The following is a 26238-nucleotide window of genomic DNA, read 5'->3' on the forward strand; positions in this document are numbered from 1 at the left end:
AATATTTAATTGTCACATACAAAAAAAGTATCTCCTCCCTCGACGTAGATCGATCAACTTCACTGTTTTCGGCGTCAGCCCACCACCTATCACTCATACACACTTTTTTTGCTAAAGGCCTATTGGGGTTTGTGAATCACGCGCTAATAAAAACGTAAAGAGGAAGAGGAAGAAGATGAAGATGAGTCATGCCCTAATGAAAGTTTCGTTTCATACATGGCAAAGCAGGAAACAACTTTGTTATTCCGATGCTGGCAGGGCAGAACAAGATAAAATAGGCTATAAGTTTCATTTCACCCCTGAGGAGGAAATGTAGGTAAACTGAAACACTAGAACAATGAAGAGTCAGTAGAGGGACTGCAGACATGACATAAAACCATTAGTCTACTAAGAATCTGATGACATATGTGGCTTCAGATTACTCCATCGCACTCCATGATCGCAAAGAAATGATTGAGGTAAATTGATCAATTTATGTATCTTAAATACAACAAAAGTCTTATCATGATTATTATTATAAGTTATTATTAATACTAGGCTAGGCCTACTTGATCCTTGAATACTATATTTCTAAACTATAGGGACATTTGTTTGCAGTCTGATTAGTACAGTTATGTTTGTCATCAAGCCATATAACCATAATTATAACAAATTAATTGGTTCTTGTAGAATCCTACCAATGTGGAAGGATGAGTTCGAGTAAGAGGAAAACACGGTGAGGAGATCATTTTAACCAGTTGAACATTCTAACCAGTAGAACATTTTAACCGGTGAAACACTTTTTAACCAGTTGAACGCTTTAACTAGTTGCTTGGAACGTGTGTGTTCTCCTATAGCTGCACGATGCTTTACCTTGCTAACACTATACATGCTTGACCATGTTAACGCTACATGCTTTACTTGGTTAACACTATACATGCTGTGGCTTTACCTTGTTAACACTATACATCGTGGGATTAACTATTGAGATAATTTCCTGTTTCTATATAAAGCTATAAAAATGGAACCAAATGTCAGTTATATTTAGCAGATTTACAGAATTTAAACATAATTTCTTCATGCTTTTAGTAGATAGAAGGTATAGATTGAGAAGAATGAGGTTTCATTTCCAACCATATTGTGAAAACTAAACCACAGAGTTTCTAAACCCAGAGGCGCAACATTGCGAGACTTCTGGGAACGCTTGCGAAACAGACCAAACTGACCAGGCCAGGGTTTGGGGTTTGAGAAGTCAATTCTTCCTTAGTTGTTAATTTTTTTTAAATCTAAAGGCACAACCTAGATTTGAGCCAATGTCTTAAGTAGATGAAGATGTTATTACTCCAACCTTGTGTAAGTGACCAACTGACACATTTTAATTTTCGTCAAAAACAACTTTATATCGAAGGAGTCCCTTTGAGTTTATGAGTTTAGCTAGTCAACGTCGCCATGACATCGCCTACAAGTGTGATCTGGGATTTCTATTGGAGAAGCAGCTTTAGCCTATATTCATACTGTACTGTCTTTGACTAAACTATCCAACTTCTTCACTTCACTTCTTATTGTTGTTTAGACATTCATTTGCTGCAACAACGCCCCCTTTCATTGATTACCTGAAGGACATCCTGCGGAGGTACCCTGATGGTGGACAGATATTGAAGGTGAGTTTGATAATAAATCAATCATGTAGTCATCTGTTCACTCTGTACACTTAACGTAAATGTAATTAAAGCCACTACATTTAAAGAAGTAGTGTGAACATCTTGTATTGTATAAGTTCGCCATAGCCCAATGTACTATCCAAACATTAGTTAAAGGCACCTATGTAAACGTCCCTATCCCTATCTGTGCTGTGACCAGGAGCTTATCCAGAATGCTGATGATGCCGGGGCGTCGAAGGTGGTGTTCCTCCATGATGAGAGATGCTACGGCAGCCAGAGCCTCAAGACTGATGGCCTGGGAAAGTACCAAGGTAGGGTTGTTTCATATTTGTGGAAGATTGAAGAGGGTCATTCCATATCTGCACCCATTTTGATTTGAACGAAACCTTTTATACATGTTTGCGCATGGTGGAAGTGGTCAGAAAGTGACCGTTTGGACCTGAATGCCAAAACATTCAGTAGATAGAGGCGCTCAAAGTTGACCTGTTTTGCCTACCCCACCCTACCATGAGACATCCATGTCAAATCAAATCAAATCACATTTTATTTGTCACATACGCCGAATACAACAGGTGTAGACCTTACAGTGAAGTGCTTACTTACAAGCCCTTAACCAACAATGCAGTTTTAAGAAAGAATGCAAAAAAAATCACACAAAAAAAAAACAATATAAAATAATACAAAATAAAAGTAACAAATAATTAAAGAGCAGCAGTAAAAATAACAATAGCGAGGCTATATTTACAGGGGGTACCGGTACCGAGTCAATGTGCGGGGGCACCGGTTAGTCAGGGTAATTGAGGTAATATGTACATGTAGGTAGAGTTATTAAAGTGACTATGCATAGATAATAAACAGTGAGTAGCAGCAGCGTAAAAGAGGGGGGGGGGGGGGGGGGTAACGCAAATAGTCTGGGTAGCCATTTGATTAGATGTTCAGGAGTCTTATGGCTTGGGGGTAGAAGCTGTTTAGAAGCCTCTTGGACCTAGACTTGGCGCTCCGGTACCACTTGCCGTGCAGTAGCAGAGGGAACAGTCTATGACTAGGGTGGCTGGAGTCTTTGACAGTTCTTAGGGCCTTCCTCTGACACCGCCTGGTATAGAGGTCCTGGATGGCAGGAAGCTTGGCCCCAGTGATGTACTGGGCCGTACGCACTACCCTCTGTAGTGCCTTGCGGTCGGAGGCCGAGCAGTTGCCATACCAGGCAGTGATGCAACCAGTCAGGATGCTCTCGATAGTGCATCTGTAGAACCTTTTGAGGATCTGAGGACCCATGCCAAATCTTTTCAGTCTCCTTAGGGGGAATAGGTTATGTCGTGCCCTCTTCACAACTGTCTTGGTGTGCTTGGACCATGTTAGTTTGATGGTGATGTGGACACCAAGGAACTTGAAGCTCTCAACCTGTTCCACTACAGCCCCGTCGATGAGAATGGGGGCGTGCTTGGTCCTCTTCTTTTTCCTGTAGTCCACAATCATCTCCTTTGTCTTGATCACTTGAGGGAGAGGTTGTTTTCCTTGCACCACACGGCCAGGTCTCTGACCTCCTCCCTATAGGCTGTCTCGTCATTGTCGGTGATCAGGCCTACCACTGTGTGTCATCGGCAAACTTAATGATGGTGTTGGAGTCGTGCCTGGCCATGCAGTCATGAGTGAACAGGGAGTACAGGAGGGGACTGAGCACGCACCCCTGAGGGGCCCCCGTGTTGAGGTTCAGCGTGGCGGATGTGTTGTTACCTACCCTTACCACCTGGGGGCAGCCCATCAGGAAGTTGCAGAGGGAGGTGTTTAGTCCCAGGGTCCTTAGCTTAGTGATGAGCTTTGAGGGCACTATGGTGTTGAACGCTGAGCTGTAGTCAATGAATAGCATTCTCACATAGGTGTTCCTTTTGTCCAGGTGTGAAAGGGCAGTGTGGAGCGCAATAGAGATTGCATAATCTGTGGATCTGTTGGGGTGGTATGCAAATTGGAGTGGGTCTAGGTTTTCTGGGATAATGGTGTTGATGTGAGCCATGACCAGCCTTTCAAAGCACTTCATGGCTACAGACGTGAGTGCTACGGGTCGGTAGTCATTTAGGCAGGTTACCTTAGTGTTCTTGGGCACAGGGACTATGGTGGTCTGCTTGAAACATGTTGGTATTACAGACCCAGACAGGGAGAGGTTGAAAATGTCAGTGAAGACACTTGCCAGTTGGTCAGCGCATGCTCGGAGTACACGTCCTGGTAATCCGTCTGGCCCTGCGGCCTTGTGAATGTTGACCTGTTTAAAGGTCTTACTCACATCGGCTACGGAGAGTGTGATCACACAGTCGTCCAGAACAACTGATGCTCTCATGCATGTTTCAGTGTTACTTGCCTCGAAGCGAGCATAGAAGTAATTTAGCTTGTCTGGTAGTCTCGTGTCACTGGGCAGTCTTCATCACTGAAAAAGATAAAGGTAAGAGTTTGATATCGTTTGAAAGCTTACAAACAGGGTTGTCAAACTATTCTACAATTTCTTGAAAAATAGTTTTTTATTTAAAAAATGTAATTTTATTAAACTTTAACGTCAAATATCTAAAAACGCGTAAACTAAGATTTTTCTAATTTTCACAAATGTTGTAGCTTGGACCCTATTTAACATAATTTGAAGTGTTTGTGTTGTGCCTGTCTTCGGTTGAGACACAGCATACTCTTGAATACAGGGTGGGTGTCATTTCAGTCATATAAATAGAACGCTCCCCATTTGATGTTGCTGAAAGACTGTATGTAACGCTACGGGTTCTTACTTCTGGAAGTTCACAGCAGGCTGTGGCGAGCAGCTACATAATGGGTTCATCTACTGTGTGCAGTATCGTATCGGAGGTCTGCAAAGCCCTTTGGCTTGCCCTGAACGACGACTTTGTAGCCTTTCCTACAGGGAATCAGTGGACCACAATTGCCCAAGACTTTTGGGGACTCTAGAATTATCCCAACTGTGTTGGATCGATTGATGGAAAGCATGTCCAGATCAGGGCCCCCGCCAGAGCCAGCAGCGACTACTTCAACTACAAAGGTACCCACTCCATTATCTTGATGGCAGTGTGTGATGCCCGCTACAGGTTCACAATGGTGGATGTAGGGCAGCGGAGGCTGGTGGGAGGAGCTATAGGAGGACGGGCTCATTGTAATGCCTGGAATGGAATAAATGGAACGATATCAAACCCATCAAACATATAGAAACCACATGTTTGACTCCATTCCATTAATTCCATACCAGCCATTACAATGAGCTCGTCCTCCTATAGCTCCTCCCATCAGCCTCCACTGATGTAGGGGTATATGGCAGAGAGAGCGATGGTGGAGTGTTTCAAGAGTTATTTTGGGTCCAAACTGCTGCAGAAGACCCTCAATTTTCAACCGCCAGCTGTCCTGCCAGGTACCACAATGCCAAGTCCTCATGTTTTCCTGGGAGATGCAGCTTTCCCCCTACATGAGAACCTCATGCGGCCTTATCGAGGTATGTTGATAATAGAAAGTTGGAATCAATGTAACTTTATCTGTGTCTAATTTCCCTTGTTACTGTATACATTTATACACCTCTATATGAGACATGTCATTTTATCAAGGCTTTTGAAATATGGTTCCTAGAAAATGGTATGGTGTTTGTTTTGGTTGACCAAATAGGCTATATTTTATATCTGACATACAATATAGTCTCTTGTTACCACTCATTCACAGGTGTCCATCGCAATGAACCTGAGCGTACCTACAACTACCGCCACTCTCGTTGTCGGAGAGTCATAGAGAATGCATTCGGCATCATGGCTGCAAGGATGAGGATTCTTGGTCGTCCAATCGAGTGTACCCCTGAAAAGGCAAAGGATATTGTGAAGGCATGTGTGGCCCTCCACAACTACTTATCCTCCACGGATTAAGCTCATGAGCCGAACACAAGATACTTGCCTCCCGCTTTTGCTGACACGCCCCTCCCTTATGGCAACTACCAACCAGGAGAGTGGAGGAGGGTTGTGGCAGGTGACAACAATCTCCAAGAAGCAGGGAGACTATCTTGTGCCAGGGCGACACGGCTTGCAAGTGAAACAAGAATTTCCCCTTCATCTACACTGATTGAGGTGGATTTAACGAGTGACATCAATAAGGGATCATAGCTGTTCAGTCTATGTCTTGGAAAGAGCAGGTGTTCTTAATGTTTTATATACTCAGTGGATATGAACATGAAAAAAATCTGAGTTTACGAGTTTTTAGATAATTGACGTTAAAGTTTTAAAAATGAATTATTTTAATAAAAAAATGTTTTCTTAATAGACCATGAAACAGTTTGACAACCCTGTTTGTAAGCTTTCAAATTACCGTACCAGTCAAAAGTTTGGACACACCTACTCATTCCAGCTTTTTTTTCTTTTTTTTTACTATTTTCTACATTGTAGAATAATAGTGAAGACATCAAAACTATGAAATAACACATATGCAATCATGTAGTAAGCAGAAAAGTGTTAAATAAATCAAAATATATTTTATATTTGAGATTCTTCAAAGTAGCCACCCTTTGCCTTGATGACAGCTTTGCACACACTTGGCATTCTCTCAACCAGCTAATTTGTGGAATTTCTTTCCTTCTTAATGCGTTTGAGCCAATCAGTTGTGTTGTGACAAGGTAGGGGTGGTATACAGAAGATAGCCCTATTTAGTAAAAGACCAAGTCATTATTATGGCAAGAACAGCTCAAATAAGCAAAGAGAAATGACAGTCCATCATTACTTTAAGACATGAAGGTCAGTCAATCCGGAAATGAACGTTTCTTCAAGTGCAGTCGCAAAAACCATAAAGCGCTATGATGAAACTGGCTCTCATGAGGAGCGTCACAGGAAAGGAAGACCCAGAGTTGCAAGTGCTGCAGAGGAGAAGTTAGAGTTAACTGCACCTCAGATTGCAGGCCAAATAAATGCTTCACAGAGTTCAAGAAACAGACACATCTCAACATCAACTGTTCAGAGGAGACTGTGAATCAGGCCTTCATGGTCAAATTGCTGCAAAGAAACCACTACTATAGGACACCGATAAGAAGAAGAGATTTGCTTGGGCCAAGAAACACGAGCAATGGACATTAGACCGGTGGAAATCTGTCCTTTGGTCTGATGAGTCCAAATTTGAGATCTTTGGTTCCAACCGCTGTCTTTGTGAGACGCAGAGTAGGTGAACGGATGATCTCCGCGTGTGTGGGTCCCACTGTGAAGCATGGAGGAGGAGGTGTGACGGTGTGGGGATGCTTTGCTGGTGACACTGTCAGTGTGTTATTTAGAATTCAAGGCACACTTAACCAGCATAGCTACCACAGCATTCTGCAGCGATACGCTATCCCATCTGGTTTATACTTAGTGGGACTATTATTTGTTTTTCAACAGGACAATGACCCAAAACACACTCCCAGGCTGTGTAAGGGCTATTTTACCAAGAAGGAGAGTGATGGAGTGCTGCATCAGATGACCTGGCCTCTACAATCATCCAACCTCAACCCAATTGAGATTGTTTGGGATGAGTTGGACCGCAGAGTGAAGGAAAAGCAGCCAACAAGTGCTCAGCATATGTAGGAACTCCTTCAAGACTGTCGGAAAAGCATTCCAGGTGAAGCTGGTTGAGAGAATGCCAAGAGTGTGCAAAGCTGTCATCAAGGCAAAGGGTGGTTACTTTGAAGAATCTAAAATCTAAAATATATTTTGATTAGTTTAACACTTCCAAAGGTGTTATTTCATAGTTTTGATGTCTTCACTATTATTCTACAATGTAGAAAATAGTAAAAATAAAGAAAAACTCTTGAATGAGTAGGTGTGTCCACATTTTTTACTGGTACTGTATATCAAACTTAACAGTTTATATTTTTCAGTGATGAAGACATCATGGTAGGGTGTGGTTTACAAAATGGGTCAACTTTGAGCACCTCAATCTCCTGAATGTTTTGCCATTCAGGTCCAAAAAGTCACTTTCTGACCAATTCTACCGTGGGAAAATACAGTGCATTCGGAAGGTATTCAGACCCCTTGACTTTTTCCACATTTTGTTGCGTTACAGCCTTATTCTAAAATGGATTACATTTGTTTTTTTCCTCAACAATCTACACACAATACCCCATAATGACAAAGCAAAAACAGGTTTTTATACATTTCTGCAAATGTATTACAAAGGAAAAAATGTAAATATCACATTTACATAAGTTTTCGGACCCTTTACTCAGTACATTTACATTTTGCAGACGCTCTTATCCAGAGCGACTTACAGTTAGTGAATACATATATATATATATATATATATATATTTTTTTTTTTTTCATACTGGTCCCCCGTGATGTTGCAAACGCCATGCTCTATCAACTGAGCAACATCCCTGCCGGCCATTCCCTCCCCTACCCTGGACAACGCTAGGCCAATTGTGCGCTGCCCATGAGTCTCCCGGTCGCGGCCAGCTGCGACAGAGCCTGGATTCGAACCAGGATCTCTAGTGGCACAGCTAGCACTGCGATGCAGTGCCTTAGACCACTGCGCCACTCAGGACTTTGTTGAAGCACCTTTGGCAGCGATTACAGCCTCAAGTCTTCTTGGGTATGACGCTACAAGCTTGGCACACCTGTATTTGGGGAGTTTCTCCCATTCTTCTCTGCAGATCCTTTCAAGCTCTGTCAGGTTGAATGGGGAGCGTCGCTGCACAGCTATTTTCAGGTCTCTCCAGAGATCATCGATCGGGTTGAAGTCCGGGCTCTGGCTGGGCCACTCAAGGACATTCAGAGACTTGTCACGAAGCCACTCCTGTGTTGTCTTGGCTGTGTGCTTAGGGTCGTTGTCCTGTTGGAAGGTGAACCTTCGCCCCAGTCTGAGATCCTGAGTATTTCTGTTTTTTATTTTTAATAAATTTGCAAACATTTATAAAATCCTGTTTTCACTTTGTCATTTAGGGTATTGTGTGTAGATTGATGAGGAATATATATATATTTTTAATCCATTTTAGAATAAGGCTGTAACGTAACAAAATGTGGAAAAGGGTAAGGGGTCTGCATTCTTTCCGAATGCACTGTATGTATGGAAGGTTTCGTTAAAATCACAAGGAGTGCAGTCAGAAAGTGATTGAAATCATATGGAACGACCCAAAATAAATAACTTAAGTTTGAAATTCAACCTTATGTCACAAGGGCTCACTCTTGATTAGACACAGCCAACATGCTGAATTTGATCTTTGACAGTGATTTATGAAATTTTCCATTTTACATCAACATTACACTACAACAACCCCACACTAATAAACACATCAGAAATGAATAAAATACAGGATAAGCTATTGTCTGAGGCTGGCTGCCTTGGTCTCATTGCATGTTATGTTGACTGCTAGGCAGCAAATGTAGAAAGGGCTTTCTACCACAACATCAGATAAACAGCAGGGTAACATGCCCAGATTAATGTCCGGTGCAGAACTGAGGTGTATACTACAATGCAAGCTAGATCTACTCAGGGTTTTATAAAGCTAGCCAGCTTCAGTTAGCTTCACATTCCAGCTCAGGCTTCATCCATGTTATGAAGGTGGATATTGATTGTGCACCCGCCGCTTACTCGAGCCTGGGCAGTAACTGCTCGTTCATGTCGAACGCCGAACGCTACATTGAGACAATGCTGAAACATCAATCCATGGGCGAGTCAGTGCCACTTTTTCATTTGTGCCGAAATCAAAATGAAAAATGTTTTATCTTGAAGATTCAGCAGGCTATGGTGTGAAATAGGCTGTTAGAAGTGCCGTCTTTCTTTTATTACGTATTGTTAATGCTGTCTTTTGTGTGCTTTGGTGTGCTTATCAATGCACAAGCACCTTTTTTCCCACTCCTATCGATAAAATAGTGTTATTAATTAATACAAAAGTATTACTGTGCTGAAGTTTCAAATGCATTCTGTCATTACTAAATGTGATAGGTATTTTAACATTATTTTTTAACACAAAAAAACATACAAATATTTCATCAGTCATCTTCCTCAAATGAAGGGGATGATGACACAATCTTTGCGAGAGGGCGGGAATATTATTTCAATGGTCCTTCATTCAGGATAAATGGAGTTAGCCCTTAGTTAGCCTGCCCTGGAGCAGGTTAGTTCTGAATGATTTTTTGCCATAGAAATGTACCTGGCTAAAAGTTGAGCCACTTTCGTGTCACTGGTTATCCCGAGTTGAACTCAGAGTGGACCAAAGTTACCTCGCTAACTCGTCAAACCTCATTCGTAGTATAGGGCTCTGATTAGAATCTTAAACATCATGCTGGAATGATGCTCTGAGCCTCAGGAAACATTGTCTGAGCATCAGGAAACATTCTCTCTCTGGCTCACGCAGGGTCGGCAGCAAATGTGTGGCAAGCTGGCATTAGCAAAAAAAATAAAGTACCACACTCTATATGCTCCCAACAATGTAATGGGTAAACCTGGCATTTGCCCCAGTACTTTTCAATCTGGTATGGTGGTGCCCCGCCACTTTAGATTTTTGAAAAGAGGGACAAACTACTGAATGAACTGACTGTTGTTGTCTCTGTGGGCAGGTCCTGTGCTGTATGAATAACTGACTGTTGTCGTGTCTGTCAGCAAGTCCTAATGTGTATGAATAACTGACTGTTGTTGTGTCTGTGAGCAGGTCCTGCGCTGTATGCCTTCAACAATGCAGAGTTTACAGCAGAGGACTGGGAGGGAATCACAACCACAGGCCGGAGCATCAAACGCAAAGACCCAAACAAAGTTGGCAGGTTTGGGATCGGATTCAACTCTGTCTATCACATAACAGGTGAACACCAAAGTATTATTATCACAACAAAGAATCAAACAATGAGCATGCAATAGCTACTGTATATCACAAGGTGTGGTTGATATGCTAAAATCCATATCACAGCGCATGGATCTATACCGGTATACCGGAAATATCGCCATACCGCCCATTGCTAAGTTTAAATTGTCCTTTATAGCCAGCTTTTCATAAAATGTCAAATGCAGATGTTTTTATCTCAATATCAAATCATTTCTGGGTAACAATTAAGTAACTCACTGTGACTGTTTTCAATTAAAATGGTCAAAAAGAAACAAAAATAGCTTCTTAGCATAGAGCAATTTCTCAAGGAAGAATTTTCTAAGGACTGTCTGAGTGGGGAGGGGAAAACGTAAAACTAGTTGTTATTGGCAGAGAGTTTTAGAACTCTTTCTTATTGGTCTATTAACTAATTTACCACTGGTGATGTCACCAGGCAGGCCAAAACTCCATCCCAGAAAAATAGGCTGAAAATTCAGGAGGTCTTTTCAAACAGCTCTTACACTTAAAGGGAATTATCATAATTTTCACAATTTCATAGTATTATTCCAACCTCATAGTGTGGAAATCTATATAATACACAGGAAGATTACAGCATTTCATTCACACTCAGTCATCTGATCATTTCTAGATGTGCCATCCATATTCAGTTCCAAGTACCTGGGCTTCCTGGACGCCCAGGACAAGCTGTTTGAGGAGGATGGAGGCTTCCGGTGGTCTCTGGAGGACGAGGAAGACAAGAAAATTCTCCTGAATCTGCAGGATCAGTTCCAACCGTTCAGAGATGTCGTCAAACTAGTCAGTGGACAGAGATGGACGGACATCATCCAGGAGGAGCAGCACTTTAAAGGGACCCTCTTTAGGTTTCCTCTGCGCAGTGAGGCCTCAGAGATCTCAGATAACCTCTATGACTACCACAAAGTAGTTAAGCTTTTCGACAGCTTCATTGCAGATGCAGACATAAGCCCTCTGTTCTTGAGGAACGTGTCATCAGTCTCTTTGCAGCACATCAACACAAATGGATCCGTCAACACCCGGCTCTCAGTGACCTCCTCCAGTCCCACAGCTTATCCAGGTCTGAAGTCCAGGAGTGAGTCAAACATCAAGGGCTCAACCTGCTTCAAAACCATCACCTGTACCTCCAACGACAAGAAGCAGACAAAGACCAAGTGGCTTGTGACAACATGTTGCATGAAAGACGGAAATGTACCGGAGCTAGATTCACTTGCCAAGAAGCTAAGTTTCCACCCTCATGTTGACATAGCGTTTCCGTGTGGCCAGGAGAGTGTCCTGATTGAGGGAAGACTGAGCTGCTTCCTGCCCCTTCCAAACAACGACTCCAACAAGACTGGACTCCCGGTCCATGTGAACGCCTGCTTCGGCCTCACTGACAACAGAAGACACATCAAGTGGCAGGAGGAAGACCAGAAGTATGATGAAGCTGCGATGTGGAACGAGCTGCTGGTGAAGGAGGTCCTCCCTCACACATACCTCCTGATGCTGCAGGATGCCACCAACCTAGCCAAGACCTCCACACTCCCCGTCTCAGCTGTGTACAACATCTGGCCAGACCTCAGTCAGACCAAACACAAATGGCATGGGATTGCTGAGGACATTCTACAACGTCTATTTAGACAGAACACCGCTGTCTTCTCTCTAGCTGAAGACGAAAGACAGTTTGTTTCTCCCGCCGAGGCTGTGTGTCCATCCAATAACACCAAGGTGTCTGAAATTATGGCTGCTGTGACCAGGACCTTGATTGCAGGAGGAGAAAAGCTTGTCACCTTCCCATATCATGTCTCCAGAGCTGTACAGCTGGCCTTCCCAGAACCTGACACTCTGAAATGGGTGACTCCAGCTCTTGTAAGGGACGTTCTCCGCAGAGTTACTGTGTCCAACCTCTCTAACGATGACAAACGGTCTCTGCTGCAGTTCATCTTGAGCGATGAGAATTACCACAACCTCAGGGGTCTGAAGATGCTTCCTCTCAGCGATGGGACTTTCAATACATTCACAAATGAAGAGAAGGACATCGCTCTCATTGACAATGATTCATTTCCAAGGTAAATTCTTAATAATCTAAATATACAGTGCAGTATTTTTTATATGGATAATCCATGCCTTTTTCTTCCATTAAGAATTTACAAGTAAGTCTTCTCATCATGCAGAGTGCTGCTGCCAGGTTGCAAAGCCCTGTTTCTGCCGGATGATCTCAGCACCACTAGCATCCACCATTTGAGGCAACTAGCAGCAACAAGTAAGTTAATATATTGTACAAATTATGAAAGGTTTTGGATATCATGTAGAATTGCAAATACCTGCATGTTTTTTTACATGGTTATTATTTCTATATCTCCGTAATTGTAGATACATTCAAAGTATTCAATGTGGATGCTGACATTGTGGCTACATTTGCAAAGAAGACTCTCCCAAAGGACTGGGAACAGACAGGTGGTCATGTCACCTGGGAGGTAGGGAGTGGCCATCACCCACCCTTGAGGTGGCTCAGAGAGTTCTGGCAATGTCTCAACACTCACTGGGGAGATCTGAGATGTTTTGAAGGCATGCCTCTGATACCCATCGAGCCTCTTCACGATAATAGCCATTATGTCATACTTGCAAGACTACAACAGAATCCAACCATCATTTTTCGGAAAAGCAAGCAAACCATCTTACCAGACAAAATCGAGAAAGTGATAAAGAAGGTTGGGGGAACAGTGGTGAACAGAGATGAATGCCTGAAGCACCAAGATCTTGACTCGTACATACTACCACCATCGGCTCAGAACATTCTACAGGTGTTCATGAACTTAGCTGCCAGTCAGGTCATCATTGGAATCAGGTCTGCTCCTCACCATGAGAAAGAGGAACTCAAAGACTACCTCTCTACTCTGAATTCTCTCAAAGTCCAGGAGCGAGATCTGCTCTCAAAGATGCCTCTCTTCCAATCAATGGCCGGAGAATACGTTTCCGCCCAATCCAAGCAGGCAGTGGTTCTGAGTTCCACCCCAGCTCTCCCCACAGAGCTCCCCATGCCGGATTCCATTGTCCGGTGTGCAACTGAGGCTGATCGCAGGCTCCTATTGTTGCTCAACGTTGATCTCCTGGATACCGCCCAGGCGGCCATTTATTTGATTGATGGAGTTGAGAGGAAGTCTTTCAAGAAACAAGAGACTGAGAGAATCATGACCTGGATATTACAGCATGGCAGTATCCTCTTCTCACAGAATGGGACCTTGTACACAAAATGTAAGGATTTGAGCTTCATCGAAGTAGATGAAGGAGAATTGAAGAAGACCTCCAGCATTTTCGATCCAAACAATAAAACCTTCCAAGTCCTTTTTGAAAGAGATTTTTTTCCTCCAGCTGTGTTCACACAGACTCCAGAGATGCTTGACAGTTTAGCACGTATTGGATTGCAGACAAAGGAAATGGAAGTCTCAGCAGACAACGTGTTGCATATTGCCACCCATATTGAGAAATCACGTGTTCACCCACAAAGAGCTTTCAAAAAAGCAGAAGCACTTCGAAGACTATTGAATGACAATGACCTGCTCTCCCAGTTCTCTCATCAGCAGCTGCAGCACCTCTCACAGTTGCAGTGGGTCCCTTGTGAGAATCCTTGCATCACGAAAGAAAAGAACAAGGGGAAAAGTTTATACAAGCCAGAGGAGATACGACATTCGGAGTACAAGGGCATTGTAGGGCATGTCATGCCTCTTACTGGAGACTTCAGTCAGAAAGTAAGCAGCAAACTGGGTTTGTTACGTCTCCCTCCTGCTGAGAAGGTTATGGAGAATATGTCATCGCTGGCAGCTGTGGCCCAGGCAATGACAGATCCAGATAAAGATGTGCAGTTTAAAACCAAGCTGCATAGCATTTACAAATACATGCAAGATCACATTCCTGAGGTCAGGGAAGTGACGAACAAGAGATGCATACCTTGGCTGTGGATCCACAACCATTTTGTTTTTCCTCATGATGTAGTCTTGGCCTACCCACCTGATTTGGATCTGAGCTCGTACATTGAGAGGGTGACAGATGAATTTCTTCCATACAACACCTTGCTGACAGAGTTTGGAGTGAAGACATCACTGTCAGATAAAGAAATAGAGGACATCCTTCATGACATCAAACAGACCATTGAAGAAAGGTCCCAACCATTTGGCGAACCCTCCGAGCTGAAAGTGTCAATAGCCATTCTGAACTGGATGTGGAGAGAGAAGAAGACCGTCAGGGTCAATATCCCAGTGCCAGTCATGGCAGGGAGTCAGAGATTTACCCTGCAACCGTTGTCCAAGACAGTGTTTTGTGACATAAGCAGAAACAGTCTGGAGGATATACAGCACGACCAGGAGGAGATTCATGTCATCCACGTGGAGATTCCACCGGCGACGGCAGAGTGGCTGAACATCCCGTTCCTCAGCACCCGGATCCTGCGTCCAGAGTTAATTGGAATAGAGCAGTGTGGGCAGTCAGAACCCATAACTCTGAGGATCAAGAACATTCTGAAGGAGTATGACGAAGATAATGACATCTTCAAAGAGCTCATTCAGAATGCAGAAGATGCTGGAGCAAACACCTGTAAATTCATGGTGGATTTCAGGGACCACAAAGACCCTGTGGACAGCCTCATAGACCAAGGCATGTCCCTCTGTCAGGGACCATGTCTCTGGGCCTTCAACAATGAGCTCTTCAGTGAGGATGACTGGAAAAACATTGTCAAACTCGGATCTGCCTCAAAGGAAAATGAGGTTGAAAAAATAGGGAAGTTTGGGCTAGGATTTAATGCTGTGTACCATGTGACTGATATTCCCTCAATCCTCAGTGGCAAGGGGCTACTGATACTTGACCCAAATGTTACACACCTGCAAAAGCACATACAAAACAAAGCAAATGCTGGAATCAAACTCGACTTATCTCGGGAGCAGCTTCTGCACAGGTTTCCTGGACAATTCAGACCATATGAGCGCATTTTTGATTGCAATCTTTCAAAAGAGAGCACTCAGAAATTCTACCAGGGCACGCTCATTAAACTACCTTTCCGGACACGAGAGGAGGCTGTCAAGTCAGAAATCAGCGGAAATGTGTATGACAGAGATGACATAGTAAAATTTCAACAGGAACTGATCAACTCACAAACTCATCTCCTCTTTCTGAAGAACATCAAGACGGTATCTCTTCAAAACCTCCCGAGCGATGCTTCCACTCCTCCTCAAGACGACCAAATAGAGACTCTCTTCACTGCCACCAGAAAGGTTGTGAGCACAATCAAGATTCCGGAGGACACTCCTCCAGGAACGATGCAGAATGATGCTCTGAAATCTCTGACGAAGCATTATGCGAAATGCCAAGAGGTAATTGACTGCCATAGCGCCAACATAGCTGAACTAACTCAACAACATTGTGATGGATCTGATGTCCAGTTCTGGCTCCTGTACAATTGCTTTGGGACACAAAATTCTTTACAAATGGTCCAGACAGACAACAAGCAAACTGTGTTCTCCTTGCCAATAGGAGGTGTTGCTGTACCATTAAACAAAGAACCACAGACCGGGAAATGGGTCCCGGGAGAGGCCAAACTGGTTGGCCAGGCTTTCAGCTTCCTCCCCCTCTCTGTTGCCACAGGGCTCCCGGTGAACCTGAATGGATCCTTTGCTGTGACCTCTAATCGGAGAGGTCTGTGGGAGAGTGGTGTGAAATATGACTGGAATAGAGCTCTCCTGCAGGATGCTGTTACAACTGCATATGTCACTACACTACTAGTGTTGAAAAATATGTCAAAAAATGGAGACCTTCAACGTTACCAGTACTACACCTTTTGGCCCAATGGAGAGAATGTGAGCAAGACATTCAAACCCCTGGTTGATGAATTTTACTTCGCCATCGCTCAGCACTTCTCTGGCAAAGCTCTGGAGCTCTTCAGTGATGGGGACAACTGGTGCTCAATGTGCAATGCCAGATTTCTGCACCCAACTATTCAAGAGGACAAAGCTGTAGGAGAGCTTGCAATGAAGGTTTGTCAAAGCAATCCAAACACATCTTATCATGTTGTCCCATTGCCATCGTGGGTGAGACAGAGCTTCATACAGACCGGCTTTGATAAGATTCTAAAACAGAGAACATTTGATTGGGAAGCATTTTACCAAGAAGTGGTATTTAACAACCTGAGCACTATGGACCAGAAGAGTAGGAACGCTCTTGTGCTGCATGCTATTGACCTGAATGACGATGCCATTGACAATCTACTGAGGAGCTACCCATGCATTCCTACAAAGAAAGGTGGACAACTCCAGTTCATCAAAAAACTTGTGAATCCCCCTGGAAAAGTTGCACACTTGTTTGAGCAAGAGGAAGGACGGTTCCTTGGGGGGACCAAAAATGACTTCTGTTCCCCTAAAAGGATTCAACGTCTGTCTGAACTAGGGATGCTGAGTGACCAGCTCCCTTTGGAGGACATCACAGAGAGAGCAGAGACCATTGCCAGCATTTGGCAAAAAGACAAAGGGAAAGCATACAAGCATCTTCAGTGCATCCTGGAGCTGATGAGGGACTCCTTACAGGATGAAGCCTCGCCTCACTGGGAGACTCTGAGAAACACAGAGTTCATTCCAGCATGTGCTCCAGTGAATACATGGGAAGGTAAGGATGATAGAGCAGGGAAGGATGAAGCAGTCAGGCTTCAAAAGCCTACTGACATTTACAGTGACCGATGTCGCCATCTAGTTGACATGACACAGTCTGTGGTAGACTCTTCAAATCTGAAAATACACAGTGATGATGCAGTGCTACGCATACTGGGACTTTGTGAAAGCCCTTCACTTGAGACAGTGCTTCAGCAGCTGCAGGAAGCATCCAAGCACACAGAAACATTTGACAAACAGATGCTTTTCAACATCGCCTATGAATGTTACAAATTTCTGAATGAATGGCTACATGATGAGAAGGACTCCACAGCCATTTTTGAGGGGGCACACTCATTCCCCTTTATCCTGGTTGAAGACAGATTTGTGGATGTAAAATCTGTGGCAAAAAATGAGAAATTTGAGGCTAAACCGTATCTTCATGTGCTTCCACCTGCCTTGTCCAAATTCAAAGAGCTCTGGAAATGTCTAGGCATTCAAAAGAAATTCACACCAGAACAGTTCCATTGTGTACTGCAGAAACTTAGCCAAGCCTACGGTATCAGCCCACTTTCCAATAATGATCTAGAAATTTGCCTGATAATAATCCTAAGGGGATTATACAAGGCCAAAGATGAAAACCAAAATGACGGTCTCATACCTGATGAAAACCAAGATGACTGTCTCATACCTGATGGAAGTGGTGTTTTGCAGCCATCTAACCAGCTCTATTTTAATGACAGCCCCTGGATGGAAGTGTCAGAAGATGTCACTTTATGCCATAAAAAGATATCTCGTCCCATTGCACTTTATTTTGGGGTGATCACAACAAGACACCACACACTGCAAAAGCATTCAGTAGAGAACTTCTCACCATTTGCCGAAGAGTTCGGACAACATGAGGAACTGACCGTCCGCATTAAAAATATAATTGCAGCTTATCCCGCAAAGAAGGACATCCTGAAGGAGCTCATCCAAAATGCTGATGATGCAGAGGCCACAGAAATTCACTTTGTTTGGGACAAAAGAAAGCACAGCACGGAAAGAACATTTGGACAGAGATGGCATCCACTGCAGGGCCCTGCACTGTGTGTGTACAACAACCAGGTGTTTTCTGATGCTGATCTGAGAGGCATTCAACAGCTGGGACAAGGTGGAAAGCACAACATTCCAGGGAAAACCGGAAAATATGGACTTGGATTTAACTCAGTCTACCACCTGACTGACTGTCCTTCGATCCTTACCGGTGACAAATGGCTCTGCATATCTGATCCCAATCTGAAGTATGTTGAAGGTGGATCACGAGAATCACCTGGCCGCAAGTACACACTGAAAAAGGAATTGAAGAACACCTTCATGGATGTTTACAATACGTTTCTCCCAAAGGAATTCTCTCTTGAAAATGGCACGATGTTTAGGTTGCCTATCAGAACGTGTGCCATGGCAAAAACCTCAAAAATATCAAACAATGAGGTCAATGACAGAGATATTGATGAACTGTCTTCAGCTCTCCGTGAAGACCCTGATGGATTGATTCTCTTCTTGAAGAACATCAGGAAAATACAGTTCCATGAAATCAACACAAACACAGGAAAGCTCAGAATTACTTTCTCGATTGAAAAAAGTATTTCTGAGAAGAGCATTGCAGAAAGGGTTTCTTTTCAAAACCACGTACAACAATCCCTGTTGTCCAATGGACCAACAACACCACATGAAGCCATTTACAATGTCAAGATTTCATCATCTGATAAAAGGCAAAGCCAGTGGATCATTGCAGAGCAGTTTGGCTCCTTTAAAGGAAACACTGATATGGAAGGACAGACTGGCAGAGTTCCCCAGGCAGCTTTGGCAGCATGTGTAAGCTGTCATCCTAAACAGGATGACTTCATTGGACAAGTGTTCTGCTCCCTGCCCTTGCCTGGTAAAACTGGACTTCCAGTCCATGTCAACGGACACTTTCAGGTAGATTCTTCCAGACGGGCGCTCTGGAAAGAGGATGGGAAAAGTTTGAAGACTGATTGGAATGAGTCTCTGAAAATGAACATCATCGCCCCACTGTACGCTGGCCTTCTGAATTACATCTGCAACCTAAAGAAAGTGAAATCCAATTCCATACATCTTATTGATTCAGTCCTGGACAGCTCCTACTTGTGCTTCTTCCCCACAATTACCAAAGACATTGGCCAAGATTGGCATGAAATGATTCATGAAGTGTACAGGTCAGTCAATGAAAGAGAACTCTGTGTTGTTCCAGTACTTCGCAGATCAACTCGTCAAGTCCAACCCCAGTCAATAACACACCTGACAAACCTAAAGGAGTACACTGTTGACTGGTCAAGTGTGAGAAAGACAGAACCAACTGACACACCTCATTTGACAAGCATGGACAACGGACTTGTCATTTCTATTTTGGAGGATATTGGAATGCAGTTGGTTCCTTCATCCACAAAGATGACAGAAATATGGACCTGCTTTAAAATGGCTGGAGTTGATGTGGAAACAGTCAGTCCTTTGACGGTGGGAAACTACCTGAGGAAGAAACCACTGAATGATCCAACTCAAACTGAAATGGGTTTACCTCTACCCATTGGGCAGACTTTGATCAGAGACAAAGAGAGATGCTCCAAGCTCTTGGAGTACTGTATCAAAGATGTTGTAGTTAGCAACAAAACTTCCAGTTCAGACAGTGGACTTCAAATAGATGCTAACAAAAAGTGTTCCAGATCAGTCAGTGGACTTCCACTCCTTCTCACTCAAGATCAGATTCTTAGAGTGTTCGACCCTGAGTCTCCCAAGCTTCTGTCAACATTTTACGGAATGTTCCATGGACATCAAGAGGATTTTGCTGATTACACAACCAACTTCAAGCATGTTAAGGTTCTAGAAGATGGGAACTTTCTTGAGAAATGTACAATTCCAGCCGCAGCAAAGTATTTTAAACCTATACTTCTGCAACTCCTTCAAAACTGTGAAACTGATCCACACTGCAGGCTACATGTACCAGACGAGACAATGCACTCATGGCTGAAAGAGCTGTGGGAATTCTTTGATGATCAAGTCAAATTAGCAGCTACAAAGGGTGGAGGTGATAATCAGGCTCTCAGGGCCATAAAGGAGTTGTTCTCTGACTGCCCTATTTTGCCAGTTGTGTGCCCAAGACTAAACAACAAACATGTTCTCCAAACAATGAGGAAGATGTCCAGTGTGATTCATGTTGAATCAAAAGAAGACATGTCATCTATCCTCCTGAAACTTGGTCTCATGAAACTAAACATTAAATTCTTCAGACATATGGACCATCTGCCGTACCTACTCCCTGAGTTATTGAAGACAAGTGACGGCAGTGCTGTGTTAGACCAAGTCCACCAGCTGGAACATTCAGAGTTTCGGCATCTTTCTGATGATGAGTTGAATAAACTATTACATTTTCTGCAGTCTGGGATGTGCTCATCTAAAAACAAACAGGGCTACCAGAGAAAGTTCAAGTCATTGCCACTATTTGAAACCATACAGGGTAGACGGCAGCGGATTGATGGACAACAAAATGTATTCATCCTCAAAACAGAGTTCAGGGAAAGCTTTCCAGATTTGTACATGGCAGATGACAACATCTTCCTCAAATGTAACTCTGAAAATGAGAGCTTGTCAGGAAACCTGAGCATTAAAATATTAAATGATTTGGAGTACTATGTACAGTTTATTCTGCCTTTCCTACACAAGCTAACTGAGAACCAAATGATTCACTCTGTCCAGCTGTTGTTGTCACTACAATTAAAACCCAACTACCAGTACCATGAAAAAATCATCTCTACAATGAAAAATGTGAAATTCATTCGGAACATCCATGGGAATCTGCAGATGGCCTCTTACTTCTTTGATAAGAATGAGAAGTTGTACAAAGTCATGCTGCCACAAGAGAGATTTGTGCCAGAAAGGTTCTGGAAAATATTCCCAGATGGAGAAATCATATCTCATAAGGATCAAGTATGGAAACTGCTCATAGAACTTGAAATGAAGTGCACTGTGTCAGATGAGGAGATAATTCAGTTTGCTCATGAAATTGAATTGGATGCCAAAGTCACTACCAGCCTCCAAGAGCTGAAACTAAAGTCGTCTACATTGTTGGAAACTATTTTGGAAAGGGGTGTCAAAAAGTCAGCACCAAACTTTCTCAAAATTATTTCTGACATTAAGTTTGTTTTTCCTGTGGAAATTCAAAATAAGTTGTGCAGCTTCCACCAGTCATTTGCTGGGGAGAGGACTTTAGTTACAATCAGAGGTTGTTTGTTTGGAGAAAATCTCCTCCACAAATCCCTAATTTGGACATCCATGCCAATACTGCACTTAAGAATGTGTATTGAAAAGCACAAAACAATGATGAGAGAAGCAGGCGCTGTTGAACAGCCCCCTCCGGAACGTGTGATAGAGAATCTCAGAAACATCTGTCAGTCACCATGCCAAACACCTGACTTGGTTGGAACCCGAGCTGAAGTGTTCCGGAAATCTTACACCTATCTACAAACAATAGAGTTTGACCCCAAGCCGTTGACTGACCTCCCTCTTGTGCTGGTGGAAGAAGATTCTGCACTTGTAAAGACCATGCAAACAACTATAGTACTGCCTCATGACGTGACGTTTAGGCCCTATTTGTATTGCATTCCTCCAAAGGATATTAGGTATGCAGAATTCTTCAAGAAAATTGGCGTCAAAGACGAGCCTACTGCAGAGCAGTACTGCAACGTGCTACAAGAAATCCATGCAGATTCCACCGACAAGCAAACCCTTCAACCAAATCTGGAGGAAACTGTCAAGCGTGCTGTAGAGCAGCTATTTTGTCTGATCAGGAAATTGAAAGAAAATCAGTTGACCTCAGAACTTCCCAAGGCTTTGTATCTACCGTCAACAGATGGCAGACTGTACCCTTCAGACTCACTGTATTTCAATGACACAGTCTTCCAGGTTAGCAGATTGGAGGGTGCTCTTAAAGACAAATTGAAACTCCTGGAGAAACTGAGCAACTGTCATTTAGGGTTCGACATGTATGAGCATCATAAAATGCTGCAGTTGCTGCCCCTGGAGATACGACCCAAAATGCTCTCCCAGATTACAGTAGAGAACGTGGTGGAATCCAACATGCAACTGTGTGAGTACGGGGAGGGCTGCGAGTTCAGCGGATGGTTTCAGGCACATCTATCCTCCGCTCCCTTCAGGCATGGTCTGGTTTGTCTCATTAGACAGCAGAAAGAGGGCCAGGTATCACAAGGCGATGCTGCCACCATGTGTGAGAAAGCCTTTGGCAGCATTGAGATCACCTGCTGCAAGAGCCTTGAAACAGTGCTTTGGCTTGGCAAGGAGCTACTGAGTGGCACCACTGCTGCCACACAGCTGTATGTCAAAAAGGGCCAGCAAGGTTGCACCTTCTACCTGAAACACAACAACGACACGGCCCACAAAGTGAAGAGTGAGGTCATCATGAGACTGACTAATGAGATTAATGTCCTTCTCAAAAACATTCTCGGCTCAAACCTCCTGCTAGTTCTGGGACACCTTCTCTCGTGTGATAGCATGGAGGATGTCAAGATGGCTCTGGAGCAGAGCGGTATCCATTACAGCGCCGATACTGGCAGCACCGATACCAAAGAATCCCTGAAAGGACCGCCAGAACCAGGAAGTTCTGTTCCTGAAGAGTGGCACGACGCCCTGGACATGAGCTACCTCAACAACTATGAAGCTGGGGAATACGTTGCCTATAAGAAGACGGCAGAGGAGGAGCATTGGTGTTATGCAGTTGTAGTGGAACAGCTGTATGTACCAACAGGTCAATCAGGACAGAGTGCCCACAGATACAAAATACAGATGGGGAAAGATAAAGTAATCGAAGTTGGTGCCCTTGATCTGTACCAATTTAAACGGGAAAAGAAGCCTTCCTCCACTTCCACTGGAGCAACTTGCATGGAACTGGTACAACTGGCAGAGTCAGTCCCACGGTCATCAACAACAAGGGCCTTGCCACAGTCTTTGGAAGAAGCCAAAAAGGACATTGAGAAATGTCTGGCAGAGATATGGACTCTGTCTGCAGAGGAGAGGCACAAGGCCATCAAGCGCCTCTGGCTGAGGTGGCACCCAGACAAAAACCTAGACTTTCTACAACTTGCCACAGAGGCATTCAAGTATCTGCAAAACAGAATTGAGGATCTTGAGAACAGCAGGACGGGGAACCAATCATCCCCGCAATGGAACACACATTTCCGAAACTTCTACGAACAGTGGAACCAGGAAGCTCATCACCACCGGTGTGGGAGAGAGAGGTTCTACAGAACAAGGGGCCACAATACCAGATACAACTTCTATACATATCATGAAAACGTACCACAACCCAACCGAGCAGAGGCTCAGCGCTGGCTCAGTCAGGCCCAGTGTGATCTAGCTGCTGCTCACAACGACACAGGAGGCAGGGCCACAGAGTGGACTCTGTTCAAGGTACATCAGGCCGTGGAGAAGGCTCTCATAGCAGCCGAGTACAGAAGACATGGACAACATTCCAGCAACAGTTCCATCTCCATCCTGGCTGAGCGGGTGTCTGGCTACAGCCCCAAGTTAGACACTCTACCCAGCATTGTGAGCAAACTGAAACAGCTGGGAGTCGACGCCAAGACCACTCAATACCCAAACTACCACCACTTACCACACATTCCAAACAAAATGTTCAAGTGTGAGAATGAAACAGAGGTACTGGACATGGCATCAAAGCTTCTGTGCAAAATAGAAATGTATATTAATTGATTCTAGACATAGCCTGCAAATGTTTCCATTGGGCATTGATAGAAAACAAACGGTTGATTATTTCATCCAGTTCTTTAGAAATGCACACAAAAAAATGCTAAATGCTATGTGATTTGATTTAGAAATGCTAAATGTATATTTCATGTTGTAAGCTTGTGCTTAGCTGCAAGTATATTATGATCATTCAAGTTGTTCAGTAATTATTTTGAAGAATACATTGATTTAAAAGATCAATTGTTTTTGTTATAGGTTAAATGCTCACAAAAATACAGTAAAATGTTAGTTTTTCCACTTTATGTTGAAGATGTATTCTGTGCTAATAAATGTCAAATATAAATGTGATTAAATAAAGTAAACATTGATCATTCTCTCTGCATCATCTCTGACACATTACATAGAGCGAGTACTTTAGAGATCATTCTTTACAATTAAGGTTTAAAATCAGAAATCAAATTTATTTTACTTGAAGGATATTGGTGAAGTGCTGACACAGTATTGACATCGTTAATAGATATTAATTGAGTATTATTCAGTCTCCAAGTAAAACGATGATCAATGATATCTCCAGTATGAACGGTCACCACTCATCAGAAAAGAACAGTCTGGTAGTGTGTGCTTGGTTGTCTCTCAGCAGTAGCCAGCCCCCAGTGTTTATACAATACAAAATGTTAAAAGGCTTCTTTTGTTTTGTTCTGTTGTCTTCAGAGAAAAACATGTTAATCTGTGGTTAGTCTGGGGGTTCATCTGAATCATCTTCAGTCTCTTAACACACATCTTCACCATGACCCTATGGCTGGATCCTTTATCTGGGATCCAATAATAATAACTTGCATAACTTTGTACATACAACAGGCTGCTGCCTGGGCCAACGCGGTGCACTAAGGATACAGAGGAGTCTTTACATAGCAGATACAATATGGTGGATGGTAGGGGAACAAAATGCACTTAGCCTCATACATGCAATACATGCAGGGATCCAGACTAAGGTTTTCCCCTGGTGGCACTAGTGCCACTAACTTTTTCAGTTGGTGGCACCAGCCCAACAACAAAAAACATTGCGGCATCACGCAATAGAAAAATGAATAATCCTCATATAAAGTCATAAAGTAATTCACAACGCTTAAGAAGTGTAAAAAACTACTGAGATGGTATTCAATAAACAAGTTGTTACATCTAACATGTCCAAGCAGGAATGCATGATTCAAGATATTTTGATATGCAACCTAATCCAGTGATTGTCATGAAGTTTGGGTTGACAATTAGGCTATTATTGTTACATTTTACCGTCAAAATAAGGCTGCAGAATTTTCTGAGGTTTTTGTTCAGTAGATATGAATTTGCCTTCATCTTTCTGTGGACTAATATGACATATAGGCCTAATTCAATTGGTGCTAATTCACCACGGGGGAATTCAGATCTGAGGTAAGTGTGCGTAAATGGAACGTAATACCCTTTTTATGCACTTTTCTCTCTACGTGTATTCTGACCTTGACCTAATGCCCTCATAATTCCACCATCTTTACGCGCGATGAATAAGGTCGAGCAACCTGTCTCTTCCAAGTGGAACAACATCTACTTTATTCTTTCTGATATAAATTACAAAAATATAATTTACAAGTTGATATGAGGCTAAGCTATTGATAAGAGCTAAGTAAATGAGTAAGCCGTTTGGATAAAGGGATTATAAATATAAATGGCAATTGTTTTAGATCTATTTTACCTTATGATCGCTGGAGACAAATGTGAAACAAGTAACATGGCAGCAAACTGAAGCATATCAACATATCACCTTTTCCACAGTGAAGTTTATGAAATGCTGTCCTTATAACCTGCAGGGATGACATTTGGAGACCCAAGCTATAGGCTTCTGTAGCCATGCGCAAATTACAGTATAGTGCCTTGGTCAGGGAAGTGACCAAGAACCCAATGGTCACTCTGACAGAGCTCCAGAGTTCCTCTGTGGAGATGGGAGAACCTTCCAGAAGTACAACCATCTCTGCAGCACTCCACCAATCAGGCCTTTATGGTCATTGGCCACATGGAAGTAACTCCTCAGTAAAACGCACATGACAGCCCGCTTGGAGTTTGCCAAAAGGCACCTAATGGACAAGATTCTCTGGTCTGATGAAACCAAGATTGAACTCTTTGGCCTGATTGCCAAGCGTCACGTCTGGAGGGAATGTGGTGTCGAGACAACGATGCTGATATGCTGTGAAGACAAGAAATCCGCTGACACTGTCCTTAATTATGAGTTTTATTACATCAAAGCTTACAGCGTCAATTTACAGATTTCTGCAGAAAATCCGGAGAACAACCAACCCAATCTCTAATATGTTATTCTCCCAGTTCTTTGTTCAAAACCTGGTATTTATCCTACAGTGGGGGAAAAACTATTT

At 43.2% G+C, this 26238-nt stretch overlaps 1 protein-coding gene across 1 annotated transcript; it reads left to right on the top strand.

The window, feature by feature from the left end:
* The first annotated feature begins 389 nt into the window (after positions 1 to 389).
* On the top strand, positions 390 to 24118 carry LOC311136584 (sacsin-like). The gene is made up of 8 exons (XM_084170771.1): positions 390 to 458; positions 670 to 715; positions 1553 to 1640; positions 1840 to 1951; positions 10272 to 10418; positions 11068 to 12499; positions 12605 to 12693; positions 12804 to 24118. Exons 2-8 carry the CDS (start codon positions 690 to 692, stop codon positions 23840 to 23842), a joined length of 12933 nt encoding a protein of 4310 aa, XP_084026897.1. The 5' UTR covers positions 390 to 458; positions 670 to 689; the 3' UTR covers positions 23843 to 24118.
* The last annotated feature ends 2120 nt before the right edge of the window (positions 24119 to 26238 follow it).

This window comes from Coregonus lavaretus (assembly GCF_964263955.1).
Source record: "Coregonus lavaretus genome assembly, chromosome: 10".
Lineage (NCBI taxonomy): Eukaryota > Metazoa > Chordata > Actinopteri > Salmoniformes > Salmonidae > Coregonus > Coregonus lavaretus.